The following is a 20,290-nucleotide window of genomic DNA, read 5'->3' on the forward strand; positions in this document are numbered from 1 at the left end:
TAGGTTGGGTTAGGTTTCGTGAAGTTAGCACGTTTTGTGTATATTTTTGCAATGTCCAATTCTTTGATTACGGTGATGGTTAGGTTAGGTTGGGTTAGAGTTTGTGAGGTTAGCACGTTTTGTGTATATTTTTGCAATGTCGAATTCATTAATATCGGTTATGGTAAGGTTAGGTTGGGTTAGGTCTTGTGAAGTTAGCAGGTTTTGTGAATATTTTTGCAATGTCCAATTCTTTGATTTCGGTGATGGTAAGGTTAGGTTGGGTTAGGTTTGGTGGGGTAAAAACGTTTTGTGGATATTTTGGCAATGTCGATTTCTTTGATTTCGTTGATGGTTAGGTTAGGTTGGGTTAGGTTTGGTAAGGTAAGCACGTTTTGTGTATATTTTTGCAATGTCGAATTCATTGATTTCGGTGATGGTAAGGTTAGGTTGGGTTAGAATTGGTGAGGTTAGCACGTTTTGTGTATATTTTTGCAATGTCGAATTCATTGATTTCGGTGATGGTTAGGTTAGGTTGGGTTAGGTTTCGTGAAGTTAGCACGTTTTGTGTATATTTTTGCAATGTCCAATTCTTTGATTCCGGTGATGGTTAGGTTAGGTTGGGTTAGGTTTTGTGAGGTTAGCACGTTTTGTGTATATTTTTGCAATGTTGAATTCATTAATATCGGTTATGGTAAGGTTGGGTTGGGTTAGGGCTTGTGAAGTAAGCAGGTTTTGTGAATATTTTTGCAATGTCCAATTCTTTGATTTCGGTGATGGTTAGGTTAGGTTGGGTTTGGTATGGTGATGTTAGCACGTTTTGTGGATATTTTGGCAATGTCGAATTCTTTGAATTCGGTGATGGTTAGGTTAGGTTGGGTTAGATTTTTTTTAAGTAAGCACGTTTTGTGTTAATTTTTGCAATGTCGAATTCATTGATTTCGATGATTTTTAGGTTAGGTATGGTGAGGTAAGCACGTTTTGTTGATATTTTGGCAATGTCGAATTTTTTGATTTTGGTGATGGTTAGGTTAGGTTGGGTTAGGTTTGGAGAGGTGAGCACGTTTTGTGTATATTTTTGCAATGTCGAGGACATTGATTTTGTTGATGGTTAGTTTAGGTTGGGTTAGGTTTCGTGAAGTTAGCACGTTTTGTGAATATTTTTGCAATGTCGAATTCATTGATTTCGGTGATAGTTAGGTTAGGTTGGGTTAGGTTTGATGGGGTAAGAACGTTTTGTGGATATTTTGGCAATGTCAAATTCTTTGATTTCGGTGATGGTAAGGTAAAGTTGGGATAGGTTTCGTCAAGTGAGCACGTTTTGTGTATATTTTTGCATTGTCAAATTCTTTGATTTCGTCGATGGTTAGGTATGGTTGGGTGGTGGGGTAAGAACGTTTTGTGGATATTTTGGCAATGTTGAATTCTTTGATTTCGGTGATGGTTAGGTTAGGTTGGGTAAGGTTCGGTGAGGTAAGCACGTTTTGTTGATATTTTGGCAATGTCGAATTCTTTGATTTCGATGATGGTTAGTTCAGGTTGGGGTAGGTTTGATGGAGAAAGAGCGTTTCGTAGATATTTGAGCAATGTCGAATTATTTGATTTCGGTGATGGTTAGGTTAGGATGGTTAGGTTTGGTGAGGTTTGCACGTTTTGTGAATATTTTGGCAATGTCGAATTCTTTGATTTCGGCGATGGTTAGGTTAGGTTGGGTTAGGTCTTGTGAAGTTAGCAGGTTTTGTGAATATTTTTGCAATGTCCAATTCTTTGATTTCGGTGATGGTAAGGTTAGGTTGGGTTAGGTTTGGTGGGGTAAGAACGTTTTGTGGATATTTTGGCAATGTCGATTTATTTGATTTCGTTGATGGTTAGGTTAGGTTGGGTTAGGTTTGGTAAGGTAAGCACGTTTTGTGTATATTTTTGCAATGGCCAATTCTTTAATTTCCGTGATGGTTAGGTTAGGTTGGGTTAGGTTTGGTGGGGTAAAAACGTTTTCTGGATATTTTGGCAATGTCGAATTTTTTGATTTCGCTGATGGTTAGGTTAGGTTGGGTTTGGTATGGTGATGTTAGCACGTTTTATGGATATTTTGGCAATGTCGAATTCATTGATTTCGGTTATAGTTAGGTTAGGTTGGGTTAGGTTTGGTGAGGTAAGCACCTTATGTGTATATTTTTGCAATGTCGAATTCATTGATTTCGGTGATGGTTAGGTTAGGTTGGGTTAGGTTTCGTGAAGTTAGCACGTTTTGTGTATATTTTTGCAATGTCCAATTCTTTGATTTCGGTGATGGTTAGGTTAGGTTGGGTTAGGTTTTGTGAGGTTAGCACGTTTTGTGTATATTTTTGCAATGTCGAATTCATTAATATCGGTTATGGTAAGGTTAGGTTAGGTTAGGTCTTGTGAAGTTAGCAGGTTTTGTGAATATTTTTGCAATGTCCAATTCTTTGATTTCGGTGATGGTGAGGTTAGTTTGGGTTATTTTTGGTGGGGTAAGAACGTTTTGTGGATATTTTGGCAATGTCGATTTCTTTGATTTCGTTGATGGTTAGGTTAGGTTGGGTTAGGTTTGGTGGGGTAAGAACGATTTTTGGATATTTTGGCAATGTCGATTTATTTGATTTCGTTGATGGTTAGGTTAGGTTGGGTTAGGTTTGGTAAGGTAAGCACGTTTTGTGTATATTTTTGCAATGGCCAATTCTTTAATTTCCGTGATGGTTAGGTTAGGTTGGGTTAGGTTTGGTGGGGTAAAAACGTTTTCTGGATATTTTGGCAATGTCGAATTTTTTGATTTCGGTGATGGTTAGGTTAGGTTGGGTTAGGTTTGGTGAGGTAAGCACGTTTTGTGTATATTTTTGCAATGTCGAATTCATTAATATCGGTTATGGTAAGGTTGGGTTGGGTTAGGGCTTGTGAAGTAAGCAGGTTTTGTGAATATTTTTGCAATGTCCAATTCTTTGATTTCGGTGATGGTTAGGTTAGGTTGGGTTTGGTATGGTGATGTTAGCACGTTTTGTGGATATTTTGGCAATGTCGAATTCTTTGAATTCGGTGATGGTTAGGTTAGGTTGGGTTAGATTTTTTTTAAGTAAGCACGTTTTGTGAATATTTTTGCAATGTCAAATTCTTTGATTTCTTTGATGGTTAGGTTAGGTTGGGTGGTGGGTTAAGAACGTTTTGTGGATATTTTGGCAATGTTGAAGTCTTTGATTTCGGTGATGGTTTGGTTAGGTTGGGTTAGGTTTGGTGAGGTAAGCACGTTTTGTGTATATTTTTGCAATGTCGAATTCATTGATTTCGGTGATGGATAGTTTAGGTAAGATAAGGTTTCGTGAAGTAAGCACGTTTTGTGTATATTTTTGCAATGTCCAATTCTTTAATTTCCGTGATGGTTAGGTTAGGTTGGGTTAGGTTTGGTGGGGTAAGAAAGTTTTCTGGATATTTTGGCAATGTCGAATTTTTTGATTTCGGTAATGGTTAGGTTAGGTTGGGTTTGGTATGGTGAGGTTAGCACGTTTTATGGATATTTTGGCAATGTCGAATTCATTGATTTCGGTTATAGTTAGTGTTCCGACTTTTGTAATGACGTGTGGCAAACAGTCTTATTAACTGATTGTCGATTGGCATTATTGACGAGTTGGCATTAGTGTCGGCCCAAGCGGAAATACGCGACGGTCGACAGAGTTCGAGCAGACGGCGTACGGACAACTTGTGTTCCGTACGCTCCGCTGAACCACCACGTGCAAATTTTACATTTCAATAAACTACATCAAACCATTATCGAAGTCTTTTCCATGATGGTCACTTCGAACCGGACACCAGTAACCTAGGCCACAACACCAAACGGACAAACCAATAGGAAAAAACGTGGTCGAGAAAAAATGGATGTCAATTAAGAAATCGGTATCGTTCCTTTGTTACTATCCATACCTTTCCAATACTAATAACATGTTTGCTTCTATTTCAGCAATATATTGATTGATGTACAGAGGTACATGACCGCGTGATTGACGCAGAAAATATATAAATAAAAACATAACCTACAAAGACGCATGGGACACAGAGGTAATCCAAAATTATCGGAACGATCACATAAACATCGTAAAGGATATTCAAGTAAGTGAATGTATTCAATCTCAGGCAATCTGTTCAAAAGGCAATCATGTGGGTAGGTCAGTTTTAAAATATGTTTTAAAGTATAACAATTAATTAACGCGATTGTATAAAATAATATCGCGCTACGAAGGAATGTTTCATCGGTCGCATCGAATTTCGTATTAAAAGTGTAAAATCAGATGTAGTGTAAAATTAGCAAAGCACGTGGAGAATTATACTTGTAGCCCCAAAGTGGATTAAATCAAGTACATACCGGTATATTCATATCGGTAGATCTTTGTTTCTTAATGTGTGTAGAAACACCCTCCCCCCCCCCCCTTCCACGATAAATGTGGAATTATACTTGTAGCCCCAAAGTGGCTTAAACCAAGTACATACCGGTATATTCATAGCGGTAGATCTTTGTTTCTTAATGTGTGTAGAAACACCCTCCCCCCCCCCCCTTCCACGATAAATGTGGAATTATACTTGTAGCCCCAAAGTGGCTTAAACCAAGTACATACCGGTATATTCATATCGGTAGATCTTTGTTTCTTAATGTGTGTAGAAACACCCTCCCCCCCCCCCCCCTTCCACGATAAATGTGGAATTACACTTGTAGCCCCAAAGTGGATTAAATCAAGTACATACCGGCATATTCATACATCGGTAGATCTCTTTGTTTCATAATGTGTGATGAAACAGTGGTGATTTAAAATAAATCACAAGACTTGTAGCCCCAAAGTGGTTTAAATCAAGCACCCACCAATTTAGGGTTGTTATTTCTTCCAAAATATGTTGGATAGATTCTGGTGATAATAGTTAAAGTAGAATATTAAGATTCACGGTTAATCATTGAATATTATTACCTTATCTCTACGAATAGTTCAATCGACAGCTATAGTAGAGAATAACTGTATTTATGAGACGAAATAGTGCAACTTTCTGAAACAAATGTCAAGTGCTGAAAACGAGGTAATAGAAGCTTCGACTTCCCAGTCGCATAAAGGTCGAAATCCAACTAGGGACGTAGAACCTATTAGAGACAGGTCAAGCTCTAGAATACATCAGACTCGAAGTCAGACTCAATCGATAAAAACATTAGCGAAAGAAAATAAAGTAGAAGTTACAATGACGTCAATAGAATTAAGGTATTCGGGCGCGTTTAAAAGACTACAGGAGAAAATAGACAGAATCTCCGAAATAAATGAAGGACAGTATCAATTTATTGAAAAAGCATACGACTATCTCCAAAAACTCCATTATGAGTATTTAGACAACATCACAGATATAGAGCAGGCGGATCAAATAGACGAAGAGTTCTACATAATCACAATGACAATTCAAAATCTTAAAGCAGCATTAGAGAGACAATCCATTCAAGATTGTAAACTGAAGGTAGAGCAAGCAACAATTAAATTTGCTAGAGATAAGTTACCGACGCTAACCATTCCCACATTTCAGGGAGATCCATCTGAATGGCAATCGTTTCAACAAGCTTTTAAGAATATAATAGGAAACAAAACGGAATATTCGAATGTCACGAAATTGCAATATTTGCATCAATCCTTAATCGGTCCCGCTTTGGCAGCTGTATCAGGTTTAGATATTAGCTCAGACAGTTACGAAATAACTTGGAGTATTTTAGACAAGCAATATAATTTACCAAGACTTAATCTCAAAACTAGGATTAATTCACTTTGTGACTTAAAATTAATCACAAGAGAATCACATATCGAATTGAGAAATCTATTGAATCAGGTAACAGTGTGTATTAAAAACATTGAATCGTTGGGTTACGCGAGAGAAATTTTAGATCCATGGGTAACATGTTTAGTTCTAAGGAAATTACCTTTTAATCTAGTAAGAGACTGGGAAATATCGCTGGTTAGCAGAGAAATGCCACCATATGAAAGTTTAGAGACATTCTTGCAGAATAGATGTAATGTATTACAATCTACTGCATCTGTAACTACGGTGAAGGAATTCCCTCATAGTCGTCAAAGAATCATGAGAACTCATGTCGCGAACAAAAACCCATCAAGTAAGGTAAACGCATGCGCATTCTGTCGAAATAATCATTTCATAGGCAAATGTGATAAATTCAAAGCAAAATCCAGTATGGAAAGAAATGAATTCGTTAAATCTAATAACATGTGTTTTAAATGTTTAAATTCATCGCATAAGATAACAAATTGCAAGTCTAACTATAATTGCTTAAGGTGCAAACAAAACCATCATACTTTGTTGCATCAGGACGATACATTTAGTTCCAATAATACGGGAAGGAAGTCAATTAATGCTCATTCTACTCATTTCTCTCAAAGGGAGATAATTTTACCGACGGTACAAGTAGACATTATAACGTCCAATGGAACGGTCGTTAAGGGTCGCACATTATTAGATTCCGGCTCACAAGTCAACTATGTTACCACATCTTTCGCTAAGAAGAATAACTTCAAATTAGAGAAAATCTCTCAAAAAATTGTAGGTATCGCTAATCAAGAAAGTAGCATTCGTCACATCACCAAGGTGACCATAAGGTCTTCAACCACTAATTACTCAACCAAAGTGTCGTGTTTGGTATTACCAGAAATTACTGGCGAAATTCCAACTGTGAAACTGGATCAACAGTTAATTTCAATACCAGCGGGAATCAAGTTATCAGATCCCCTTTGGAATAAACCGACGCCAATCGATTTATTGCTCGGCGCCGAGATTTGCGTTCATGCTATGAAAGCAGGAACCATCCAGTTAGGAAAAGGTATGCCTATCTTAAAGGATACCGAATTCGGATGGACAATAGTTGGTCCATATCCCGAAGTAAATAATGCTCCAGGGAAGAGCCACATAGGCTTAAGTCAATTAGACAGTCACATTCAAAACTTTTGGATGATCGACCAGGTTCCTATGGTAAAACATCAATCTCTTGAGGAGAAAAGATGTGAGGAACATTTCCAAGCACACACATCACGAGATAAAAACGGTAGATTTTGTGTAGCTTTACCATATAAAAATTCCCCGGTAGTATTAGGAAGTTCATTACACATTGCGGAGAAAAGACACAAAACTTTGGAAAGACGTTTTTTAGCCAATAATAATTTAAAAATGGAATACAATAAAGTTTTAGAAGAGTACATAAATTTAGGACATATGTCAGAGTGTGAACCTCCGGAGGCACATGAGGTTCATTGTTATTTACCTCATCACGTCGTGGTTAAGGAGTCTAGCCTTACCACTAAATATCGTGTAGTTTTTGATGCGTCCGCAAAGACAACGTCTAATATCTCACTAAATAATATTTTGATGGTGGGACCTAGTGTCCAATCAGATTTGTTAAGTTTACTACTCAACTTTCGACTCCATAAATACGTGATTACTGCGGATATTAAGCAGATGTACCGACAGATTCAAATAGCAGAGAAAAATAAAAATGTACAACGAATCATTTGGCGAACAGATCCCCAGAGTAAATTCAAGCATTACAAACTTAATACAGTAACATTCGGAACTGCTTCAGCCCCATTTTTAGCTACTAGATGTCTAAATCAGTTAGCAGAGGAGAATAGAAACAAATATCCCATCGCTAGTAAAGTGATCGAACGTGATTTTTATGTTGATGATTTGCTCACGGGAACTAATACTATTGAAGCTGGTAAATTATTAAAGGTTCAACTGGAAACCATATTATTATCAGCCGGTATGCCCTTAAGCAAATGGACATCGAACAACTCCGATATAATCACGGATGTTAAGGCTGACGATTGTTCAGATTTTAACTTCTCTAACGAATCACACAAAACTTTAGGTTTATTTTGGAAACCGCGGGAAGACGTTTTTGTATTTAAGGTTCAAACCGAAGTCGAGACTGAAAATATAACAAAAAGAAACTTTTTATCAGTAATTAGTCAGATCTTCGACCCATTAGGACTATTATCTCCATTGTTAATTAATTATAAGATATTAATGCAATCTGTCTGGCAACAAACCATTGGTTGGGATGAATTCATTCCTCAGACAATCTTCAAAAAATGGAAAGATTGTCAATTATCCAATACAGTCATGAAACTTTATAAAATTCCTAGATTGATAATACTAAATAATGCCATTAATATACAGGCACACGGATTTTGTGACGCATCCGAGAAAGCTTATGGTGCTTGTATTTATGTAAAATGTACTGATCAATTGGGAAATTCCAAATGTCATCTTGTGTGTTCTCGTTCGAGAGTCGCTCCGCTCAGTTTTGTAACTATTCCGCGTTTAGAGCTGTGCTCCGCTATGTTATTATCAAAGTTAATGAAGTCAACAATAGACCAATTAACAATTCATATTAATGAAAAATATTATTGGACGGATTCAACCGTCGCATTGCATTGGATTAGAGGAGAGTCATGTAAATGGACCACCTTCGTTGCCAATCGAGTGGCCGAAATCCAATCAATATCTCAACCCATTGAGTGGTACCATGTCTCCTCTACAGACAATCCAGCAGATTTAATTTCTCGAGGGACTCAACCATCAGAATTAAATCATAATTCGTTATGGTGGGACGGCCCTAGTTGGTTGAAATTAGACGAATCACGATGGCCTCGAAGACCTCCTGAGATCACAATAGATCTTCCAGAGAGAAGGGTAGTCACTAACGCTACCCTTGTGAGGGAAAATAATTGGATAGATAAATATTCTCATCTTCCAAGACTCCTTCGAGTTTTATCATATGTTCGTCGGCCACTAAGGAATAAACAATTAAACGTTAAAGAAAATAACGAACCGTCCGCTTTAGAATTAAAAGATGCTTTAAATAATTTGATAAGGTTATCGCAAATGGAATCATTTCCATTGGAATATCGTTTGCTGAGCAAGGGACATCCAATTCCCAGTAGCAGTAAATTAGCTAAATTGTCCCCTCTATTCCACGAGAATTTAATTTGTGTTGGAAGTAGACTTCCTCTGGGAACAACTCTATCAACGTCACCCATTATCTTGTCAAATAAGCATAAACTTACACACATGATTGTCCGAGATGCGCACTTGAAATATATTCACTTGGGTACTCAAGCCTTACTGTCGTTATTGCGGCAGACCTATTGGCCATTGGCCGGACATAATACTGTCAAAGGAGTGGTGCGTTCATGTGTCATTTGTTTCAGAAATAAACCACTGTCACACAATAGATTAATGGGATTACTCCCGCTTGAACGTACCACTGCGAATTTTCCTTTCAGTCATGTGGGGATAGATTTCGCAGGACTTTTTCCTGTGAAGAGTGGTTGCAATAAGAATTCTAAGATAATTAAGGGTTACGTTTGTGTCTTTGTGTGTTTTTCCAGTAAGGCAGTTCACTTGGAACTTGTCGGAGACTTAACGAGTTCAAATTTTTTAAATTGTTTAAGAAGATTCGTAGCCAGACGTGGCAGGCCCAATACGATATATTCCGACAATGCTACTAATTTTGTCGGTGCAAGTCGTGAACTCGTTAATTTAGTAAAATTAATTTACGAACGTCCTCATGAGGAGAAGCTACTACGGTATGTAGCCTCCGAAGGGATTCGTTGGAAGTTTAACCCGCCAAGGGCGCCTCACATGGGAGGGCTGTGGGAAGCAGCGGTTAAATCCATGAAGATTCATTTAAACAAGGTGTTAAAGGCCACCACCTTAAATTTCGAATCATTTTGTACGGTATTGACTCAAATAGAAGCTTGCATGAATTCCCGTCCTCTTAGTCCCTTGTCTTCGGATCCACTAGACCTTTTACCCCTCACACCTGGACATTTCTTAATTGGCAGATCCTTACTCGCTCTTCCAATGGAGGTTAAATATAACACTAATGTCCATGCCAATCTGCTTCAGATACAATTGACCACAGCAGCATTTTGGAAACGTTGGTCGGCGGAATATTTACATTCTTTGCAGTTACGACACAAATGGAAGAAGGACTCGAGCAACAATCTGAGTGTGGATCAAATGGTCCTGTTAAAGGAGGAACACATGCTGCCAACCCGATGGGTCTTGGGTCGAGTCACTAAATTGTATCCCGGACCAGATGGCAGAGTTCGAGTCGTCGACGTCTTTACTGCCAGCGGAGAGTTTCGTCGGTCCAGTCATCTAGTGGCGAGATTGCCGATTCTACCACAAGGACCACTTGACAGGAAGGAAGATCAGCAAGAGGGAGGAGAAACAGCAGCTTCAATTCCGTCAACTTCGGTAGCTTAGTTTAACCCGAAGACACTACCCCCAACTCATATTACTTATTAGATGTAATCATGAGTTTAAATCATTCAATGTTAATAGTAGTACTCCGTAATTCACTTTAATTGTGTTGTGTGTATAATTTAAGCTATTTTCATTTTAACATTCGGCAGTATATATCTCCGAATTTAATCTAATCATTTTGTCTTTATAATATAAGACTTGTCTCATGTCATCACTCGGAAGGATTATATCCGAGTTTAAAATAAACTGTTCAAATTTGACAGTTAAAATTAGATTCATGATTTGTTAATGTTAGTCTCCAAGCCACACTTAATGGAGCATCTTAAATTATTTCATGTCTACTTAATTATAACCTGCCGGGAGTCATCCGCAGGTCTTATGTTTCTTGTTATGAAAACATAAGTTAACTCTTACTGTTTATAGTATTTATGTGAATCATAGAATAAGTAAATATTATAATACTGAACATTTCGATGTTTAACGTAGAGACATCTATAATCATAGTTCGCCTTCATTTCCTGCTTGTAGGAATGAATGAATGACTTTCCAATTTACTTTTAATTTAGCAATGTTTGTGCTACTTGTTGATGAAATCAAGCTAACTTAGGAGCATTACACTCACTAATCAAGTTTAGTTGATCGGTAATAGCTGATCTGTCTTGACAACTGTAACAGTGTCAACATTGTATTGTCTAAGTTAACATCAAGATGAGGAATGCTTAAGTTTTAAACCATATACAGTCCACTCTCTCTTCTTTAAAGTAAACTTATCTTGTAATGCTTATTCACAGCTTCAAAGGAGATTTCAAAAACTTTAATGTAAATAGAAACAACATTCACCAGAGGTATACCTATAAGTTGAAATATTACTGAACCAATAAATTGATTTTATCCTCACACTGGATGAGGCAAAGGTTTCATTATTCACCCTCTATTTAATTATTTTAAGAGCTATGATTTATTGTAAACGACTCGTCAGTAATGCTGTAACTCTGTAGAATAACTGTATTGTTCAACAGTTTTCCTATGTGGGACTATGTTCCGACTTTTGTAATGACGTGTGGCAAACAGTCTTATTAACTGATTGTCGATTGGCATTATTGACGAGTTGGCATTAGTGTCGGCCCAAGCGGAAATACGCGACGGTCGACAGAGTCACCGAGTAGACGGCGTACGGACAGCTTGTGTTCCGTACGCTCCGCTGGCCCACCACGTGCAAATTTTACATTTCAATAAACTACATCAAACCATTATCGAAGTCTTTTCCAGTTAGGTTAGGTTGGGTTAGGTTTGGTGAGGTAAGCACCTTTTGTGTATATTTTTGCAATGTCGAATTCATTGATTTCGGTGATGGATAGGTTAGGTTGGGTTAGGTTTCGTGAAGTTAGCACGTTTTGTGTATATTTTTGCAATGTCCAATTCATTGATTTCGGTGATGGTAAGGTTAGGTTGGGTTAGGTTTTGTGAGGTTAGCACGTTTTGTGTATATTTTTGCAATGTTGAATTCATTAATATCGGTTATGGTAAGGTTGGGTTGGGTTAGGTCTTGTGAAGTTAGCACGTTTTGTGAATATTTTTGCAATGTCCAATTCTTTGATTTCGGTGATTGTTAGGTGAGGTTGGGTTAGGTTTAGTGGGGTAAGAACGTTTTGTGAATATTTTGGCAATGTCGATTTATTTGATTTCGTTGATGGTTAGGTTAGGTTGGGTTAGGTTCGGTAAGGTAAGCACGTTTTGTGTATATTTTAGCAATGTCGAATTCATTGATTTCGGTGATGGTTAGTTTAGGTTGGATTAGGTTTCGTGAAGTTAGCACGTTTTGTGTATATTTTTGCAATGTCGAATTCATTGATTTCGGTGATGGTTAGGTAAGGTTGGGTTAGATTTCGACAAGTGAGCACGTTTTGTGTATATTTTTGCATTGTCAAATTCTTTGATTTCGGCGATGGTTAGGTTAGGTTGGGTTAGGTTTGGTGAGGTTAGCACGTTTTGTGGATATTGTGGCAATGTCGAATTCTTTGATTTCGGTGATGGTTAGTTGAGGTTGGGTTAGGTTTGATGAGGTAAGAACGTTTTGTGGATATTTTGGCAATGTCGAATTCTTTTATTTCGGTGATGGTTAGGTTAGGTTGGGTTAGATTTTTTGAAGTAAGCACGTTTTGTGTATATTTTTCAATGTCGAATTCATTGATTTCGGTGATGAATAGGTTAGGTTAAGTTAGGTTTCGTGAAGTTAGCAGGTATTGTGAATATTTTTGCAATGTCCAATTCTTTGATTTCGGTGATGGTTAGGTTAGGTTGGGTTAGGTTTGGTGGGGTAAGAACGTTTTGTGGATATTTTGGCAATGTCGATTTCTTTGATTTTGGTGATGGTTAGGTTAGGTTTTGTTAGGTATGGTGAGGTAAGCACGTTTTTTGGATATTTTGGCAATGTCGAATTCTTTGATTGCGGTGATGGTTAGGTTAGGTTGGGTTAGGTATGGTGAGGTAAGCACGTTTTGTGTATATTTTTCAATGTCGAATTCATTGATTTCGGTGATGAATAGGTTAGGTTAAGTTAGGTTTCGTGAAGTTAGCAGGTATTGTGAATATTTTTGCAATGTCCAATTCTTTGATTTCGGTGATTGTTAGGTTAGGTTGGGTTAGGTTTGGTGGGGTTAGAACGTTTTCTGGATATTTTGGCAATGTCGAATTCTTTGATTTCGGTGATGGTTAGGTTAGGTTGGGTTAGGTTTGGTGGGGTAAGAACGTTTTGTGGATATTTTGGCAATGTCGATTTCTTTGATTTCGTTGATGGTTAGGTTAGGTTGGGTTAGGTTTGGTAAGGTAAGCACGTTTTGTGTATATTTTTGCAATGTCGAATTCCTTGATTTCGGTGATGGTTAGGTTAGGTTGGGTTAGGTTTGGTGAGGTTAGCACGTTTTGTGTATATTTTTGCAATGTCGAATTCATTGATTTCGGTGATGGTTAGTTTAGGTTGGATTAGGTTTCGTGAAGTTAGCACGTTTTGTGTATATTTTTGCAATGTGGAATTCATTGATTTCGGTGATGGTTAGGTAAGGTTGGGTTAGGTTTCGACAAGTGAGCACGTTTTGTGTATATTTTTGCATTGTCAAATTCTTTGATTTCGGTGATGGTTAGGTTAGGTTGGGTTAGGTTTCGTGAAGTTACCAGGTTTTGTGAATATTTTTGCAATGTCAAATTCTTTGATTTCTTTGATGGTTAGGTTAGGTTGGGTGGTGGGTTAAGAACGTTTTGTGGATATTTTGGCAATGTCGAATTCTTTGATTTCGGTGATGGTTAGGTTAGGTTGGGTTAGGTTTGGTGAGGTTAGCACGTTTTGTGTATATTTTTGCAATGTCGAATTCATTGATTTCGGTGATGGATAGTTTAGGTAAGATAAGGTTTCGTGAAGTTAGCACGTTTTGTGTATATTTTTGCAATGTCGAATTCATTGATTTCGGTGATGGATAGTTTAGGTAAGATAAGGTTTCGTGAAGTTAGCACGTTTTGTGGATATTTTGGCAATGTCCAATTCTTTGATTTCGGTGATGGTTAGGTTAGGTTGGGTTAGGTTTGGTGGGGTAAGAACGTTTTGTGGATATTTTGGCAATGTCGAATTCTTTGATTTCGGTGTTGGTAAGGTTAGGTTGGGTTAGGTATGGTGAGGAAAGCACATTTAGTGGATATTTTGGCAATGTCGAATTCTTTGATTTCAGTGATGCTTAGGTTACTTTGGGTTAGGTATGGTGTGGTAAGCACGTTTTGTGGATATTTTGGCAATGTCAAATTCTTTGATTTCGGTGATGGTTAGGTTAGGTTGGGTTAGGTTTCGTGAAGTTACCAGGTTTTGTGAATATTTTTGCAATGTCAAATTCTTTGATTTCTTTGATGGTTAGTTTACGTTGGGTGGTGGGTTAAAAACGTTTTGTGGATATTTTGGCAATGTCGAATTCTTTGATTTCGGTGATGGTTAGGTTAGGTTGGGTTAGGTTTGGTGAGGTTAGCACGTTTTGTGTATATTTTTGCAATGTCGAATTCATTGATTTCGGTGATGGATAGTTTAGGTAAGATAAGGTTTCGTGAAGTTAGCACGTTTTGTGTATATTTTTGCAATGTCGAATTCATTGATTTCGGTGATGGATAGTTTAGGTAAGATAAGGTTTCGTGAAGTTAGCACGTTTTGTGGATATTTTGGCAATGTCCAATTCTTTGATTTCGGTGATGGTTAGGTTAGGTTGGGTTAGGTTTGGTGGGGTAAGAACGTTTTGTGGATATTTTGGCAATGTCGAATTCTTTGATTTCGGTGTTGGTAAGGTTAGGTTGGGTTAGGTATGGTGAGGAAAGGACATTTAGTGGATATTTTGGCAATGTCGAATTCTTTGATTTCAGTGATGCTTAGGTTACTTTGGGTTAGGTATGGTGTGGTAAGCACGTTTTGTGGATATTTTGGCATTGTCATATTCTTTGATTTCGTCGATGGTTAGGTTAGGTTAGGTTGGGTGGTGGGGTAAGAACGTTTTGTGGAAATTTTGGCAATGTCGAATTCTCTGTTTTTTGTGATGGTTAGGTGAGGTTGGGTTAGGTATGGTGAGGTAAGCACGTTTTGTGGATATTTTGGCAATGTCGAATTCTTTGATTTTGGTGATGGTTAGGTTAGGTTGGGTTAGGTTAGGTGAGATAAGCACGTTTGTGTATATTTTTGCAATGTCCAATTCTTTGATTTCGGTGATGGTTAGGTTAGGTTGGGTTAGGTATTGTGAGTTCAGCACGTTTTGTTGATATTTTGGCAATGTCGAATTTTTTGATTTCGGTGATGGTTAGGTTAGTTTGGGTTTGGTATGGTGAGGTTAGCACGTTTTATGGATATTTTGGCAATGTCGAATTCATTGATTTCGGTAATAGTTAGGTTAGGTTGGGTTATGTTTGCTGAGGTAAGCACATTTTGTGTATATTTTTGCAATGTCGAATTCATTGATTTCGGTGATGGTTAGTTTAGGTTGGGTTTGGTTTTGTGAAGTTAGCACGTTTTGTGTATATTCTTGCAATGTCCAATTCTTTGATTTCGGTGATGGTAAGGTTAGGTTTTGTAAGGTTTGGTGAGGTTAGCACGTTTTGTGTATGATTTTGAAATGTCGAATTCATTGATTTCAGTTAAGGTAAGGTTAGGTTGGGTTAGGTATCGTAAAGTAAGCACGTTTTGTGTATATTTTTGCAATGTCCAATTCTTTAATTTCCGTGATGGTTAGGTTAGGTTGGGTTAGGTTTGGTGGGGTAAAAACGTTTTCTGGATATTTTGGCAATGTCGAATTTTTTGAATTTGGTTATAGTTAGGTTAGGTTGGGTTAGGTTTGGTGAGGTAAGCACGTTTTGTGTATATTTTTGCAATGTCGAATTCATTGATTTCGGTGATGGTTAGGTTAGGTTGGGTTAGGTTTCGTGAAGTTAGCACGTTTTGTGTATATTTTTGCAATGTCCAATTCTTTGATTTCGGTGATGGTTAGGTTAGGTTGGGTTAGGTTTTGTGAGGTTAGCACGTTTTGTGTATATTTTTGCAATGTCGAATTCATTGATATCGGTTATGGTAAGGTTAGGTTGGGTTAGGTCTTGTGAAGTTAGCAGGTTTTGTGAATATTTTTGCAATGTCCAATTCTTTGATTTCGGTGATGGTTAGGTTAGGTTTTGTTAGGTATGGTGAGGTAAGCACGTTTTTTGGATATTTTGGCAATGTCGAATTCTTTGATTGCGGTGATGGTTAGGTTAGGTTGGGTTAGGTATGGTGAGGAAAGCACGTTTTGTGTATATTTTTGCAATGTCCAATTCATTGATTTCGGTGATAGTTAGGTTAGGTTGTGTTAGGTATGTTGAGGTAAGCACGTTTTTTGGATATTTTGGCAATGTCGAATTCTTTGATTTTGGTGATGGTTAGGTTAGGTTGGGTTGGGTATGGTGAGGTAAGCACATTTTGTGTATATTTTTCAATGTCAAATTCTTTGATTTCGGTGATGGTTAGGTTAGGTTGGGTTAAGTTTGGTGAGGTGAGCACGTTTTGTGTATATTTTTGCAATGTCGAATTTATTGATTTCGGTGATGGTTAGGTTAGGTTGGGTTAGGTTTCGTGAAGTTAGCAAGTTTTGTGTATATTTTTGCAATGTCCAATTCTTTGATTTCGGTGATGGTTAGGTTAGGTTGGGTTAGGTTTGGTGAGGTTAGCACGTTTTGTGTATGATTTTGCAATGTCGAATTCATTGATTTCAGTTATGGTAAGGTTAGGTTGGGTTAGGTTTCGTGAAGTTAGCAGGTTTTTTGGATATTTTGGCAATGTCGAATTCTTTGATTTCGGTGATGGTTAGGTTAGGTTGGTTTAGGTTTGGTGAGGTTAGCACGTTTTGTGTATATTTTTTCAATGTCGAATTCATTGATTTCGGTTATGGTAAGGTTAGGTTGGGTTAGGTCTTGTGAAGTTAGCAGGTTTTGTGACTATTTTGGCAATGTCGAATTCTTTGATTTCGGTGATGGTAAGGTTAGGTTTTGTTAGGTTTGGTGAGGTTAGCACGTTTTGTGTATATTTTTGCAATGTCAAATTCATCGATTTCGGTTATGGTAAGTTAAGTTGGGTTAGGTCTTGTGAAGTAAGCAGGTTTTGTGAATATTCTTGCAATGTCCAATTCTTTGATTTCGGTGATGGTTAGGTTAGGTTGTGTTAGGTATGTTGAGGTTAGCACGTTTTTTGGATATTTTGGCAATGTCGAATTCTTTGATTTCGGTGATGGTTAGGTTAGGTTAGGTTAGGTATGTTGAGGTAAGCACGTTTTGTGTATATTTTTCAATGTCGAATGTAGTATGAGAGTATGTAGGTGATAGGATGCATCCTTGCCTGACGCCCCGTTTTATAGGAATCTCATCAGTGAATTGATCATTGACACGTACTACTGCAGTCTGATTCCAATAAATATTTCGTAGCAATCTGACATCTCTGTCGTCCAGGCCAATATTTTTTAATGTTTCCAGCAGGCGAGCGTGTTGGACACGGTCAAAGGCCTTTTCAAAGTCTATAAAGCAGATGTACACAGGTTTACGGACTTCTCTGCATCTTTGGAGTAGTGTTTTCATACAGAAAAGAGCCTCTCGGGTACCCAAGCCTTGTCTGAACCCAAACTGCTCTCTGCTTTTCGCCTCTTCACACCGTGAGTAAATTCTGCCCTGTATTATCTTTAGTAGGATCTTCAATCTGTGACTCATTAGGCTAATTATTCTGAAGTCGCTACACGTCCTCGCGTTTTTTTTTTTTGGCAACGGGATAAATATGGATTGTAACCAATTGCTAAGTATTTCGCCTGATAAATATATTTTATTGAAAAGTTTTGTGAGATCTTCAATAGCTTTAGGAATTCGGCAGGAATCATATCCGGTCCAGTAGCTTTCCGACTCTTTGCTAGTTTTATAGCATGTTCCACTTCGGATTTCAATATGTATGGTCCCGTTTCTGGATCTTTAATATGCCTCCCGGTTTTTCTATTGTCTTTAAAGAGCAATTTTGTGTACTCAGTCCATTCTGATTTCTTCTCATCCATTTTTAAAATGATTTTTCCATTTTTATTCCTAAGGATTATGAAATCTTTTTTCTGAATGCTCCTGTTGCTTCTTTTAGTTTTTTATGTACATTATTACAATTCATCGTGTTTTTCTTGTAATTTTTCAATTTCGTCACATTTATTTTCCATCCATTTTTCTTTGATTTCTTTAATTTTCCTTTGAATTTGGCGGTGAATATTTTTATATTGTGTTGGATTATTATGTTTGTGTTTTTTAAGTTCTTTCATTAAATGTATAATTTCATCCGTCATCCAAGGTTTTTTTTTATTAATTATTTGATTTTTTTCAAGAAACTTTTTCCCAGATTGGGTCATTGCTGATTTCATACCTTCCCACTTTAAGTTCACATTACTATTTTCTTCAATACATTTTTGTTTAAAATTGTACACAATATCAGAACCTAATTTTTATTTTATTGGAGGCCTCACATACGGTTCGGTGATTACATCGTAAAAGTGAGCAGCCATAGAATAACCGTCGCTACGACAATCGCGTGCCCGGTACGGTTATCCTGGTGGCGATTCTCTTTTGCAACGTAATCCATTTACCTTTTTACATATATACAGAGCTTGTTTTTGAAAAAAACGTTGCTGGAACGAAATTCTTGTTCTTGCACTCGAATCCATCCATATTTCATTTTCTTCATAAGGACACAAATTTTATCATTTTGGCCAGTTATATAATATACTAGCTGAACCCGGCATGCGTTGTAATGCCACAGTAACGCGTAGGCGCGGCGCGATTATTGTCACACTCACGGCGGGATGCGTTGAAGGCGATAGGATAGCTTTACTTTCGCGGCAGTAACATCGTAATTACGAATATTATTATTAAGAGGTTTTTCCCGTTTTTTTCATATTAATCTTCCCGGAAATGCATACAACAAATCCTGAAAGTTCCATCGTAATCAGTTGAGTGGTATATATATATATGTAAAGTGTGCTCAGTGCTCCATCCAGAATCCCTTGATATCGCACCTAGTACCTACTTATAAGGGGAAGGTCGCTCACTGTATCTTCGACGTTCGGTTACTTCCCTATTGTTTAGGCACGTGCCCGGATATGCAATTCCACAGTCCAAAGCTCTCAGTTCCACGCTATCGTGCTGTCAGTTCTGAGAACTCCACGGGAAAGCGACCGAGTGCCGTTACCGCCGCTAAGTGCATTCGGGGGTATCTCATTGTTGCAGTTAAGTCTGGAGATAATCCTCGAAACCAATTGACATAACCACCGTGGCGGCTCCTACGTTACAATAGAATATAAAATCGGACGCGATGTGTGTGGGTATATGTGTTTGTGCCAGACCGTCAATATACAGCCAATTAAAGTGAAGTGGTAAAGAAGACGCGGGGAAGCGTGGTAGTTGGGAATTGGGGAGTGGGGGGTGGAGCGTCATGTGACGTCAGGCCGAGTGACGGGTGACACCCACACACACACACATACACACACTCTTTCATTATTTCTACGGGTGAATGGCGCATTAATACGCACGCGCTCCTATAAATTACCTTTCACCATATTTATATATAACTAGTTTTACCCGGCTTCACTCAGTATTTGTGATATTGTTGCGTAGGGGTGGGTGGAGGATCCAAGTAAAAGACCAACAGTCGTTTCACAGCATTTATTGATGATTCAGGAGATACACGCAGTGTCACTGCTAAGTCCAGAATGCCCTGATATCGCCTACGTACCGCCTTATAAAGGGTAGATCTCTCAGGACGCCTAATCTGTTTACCTGTTGTATAGTCACGTATTCGGATATGTATTTCCCCGATATTGGGTCTCCCCGTACCGATTCTGAGAAATAACTAATATCGGTCATTGTTTAGCCTAAATGCACTTAGAGTCCAGATATAATCTTTGGAAGTAAGTGCATGCATTTAGTTAATCCGATAACAGATATCCGTTGGTCTAAGTACAATTCGCTCAATCCACGGCGTACGTAACAATATAAACAGCGTAAACATGGCGAATCTAATAGTAATAGAATCACTAGTGATTATATAACAATACAGTTAAAATATACATATAAATATGGATTGTAATAATTATGTGCGCACGAAAATTATATGGGGGTAGGGCGAGTGAGACGACTGTGTTGGTGATGCACAACTATTTATTTTGAAAGCCGGGAAGGAAGCAATTGCTTACCGGCGAAGCACTGGCGAACTGTTGGTTTTCGGCCAGTACCTCGGGGTTGCTGTAATTGTTTCGTCTAATTGCTTTTGAAACATTAAAAATACAGAGAAAAAAGATTCCGGAATTAGGGAAAAAATTTGAAGTCATAATCAAACAATGGTGATAATAAGTGATTTCGACAATTAAATCAGATAAATTGACATACTGTGTTTGGAAACGATTGACTTGGGTGTCACAAATATCCAAATCTGAAGAGGAAATCA

The 20,290-nt window shown here is 37.8% G+C and overlaps 1 protein-coding gene across 1 annotated transcript; it reads left to right on the forward strand.

Moving 5' to 3' along the window:
• The first annotated feature begins 3,624 nt into the window (after nucleotides 1-3,624).
• LOC143910760 (uncharacterized) lies at nucleotides 3,625-19,112 on the forward strand. Its single transcript, XM_077429356.1, has 4 exons — nucleotides 3,625-4,364; nucleotides 4,488-7,543; nucleotides 18,868-18,992; nucleotides 19,080-19,112. The coding sequence occupies exons 2-4, from the start codon at nucleotides 5,029-5,031 to the stop codon at nucleotides 19,110-19,112; spliced, it is 2,673 nt and encodes an 890-aa protein (XP_077285482.1). The 5' UTR covers nucleotides 3,625-4,364; nucleotides 4,488-5,028.
• Nucleotides 19,113-20,290: the final 1,178 nt, after the last annotated feature.

Source organism: Arctopsyche grandis, chromosome 4, assembly GCF_051622035.1.
Source record: "Arctopsyche grandis isolate Sample6627 chromosome 4, ASM5162203v2, whole genome shotgun sequence".
Lineage (NCBI taxonomy): Eukaryota > Metazoa > Arthropoda > Insecta > Trichoptera > Hydropsychidae > Arctopsyche > Arctopsyche grandis.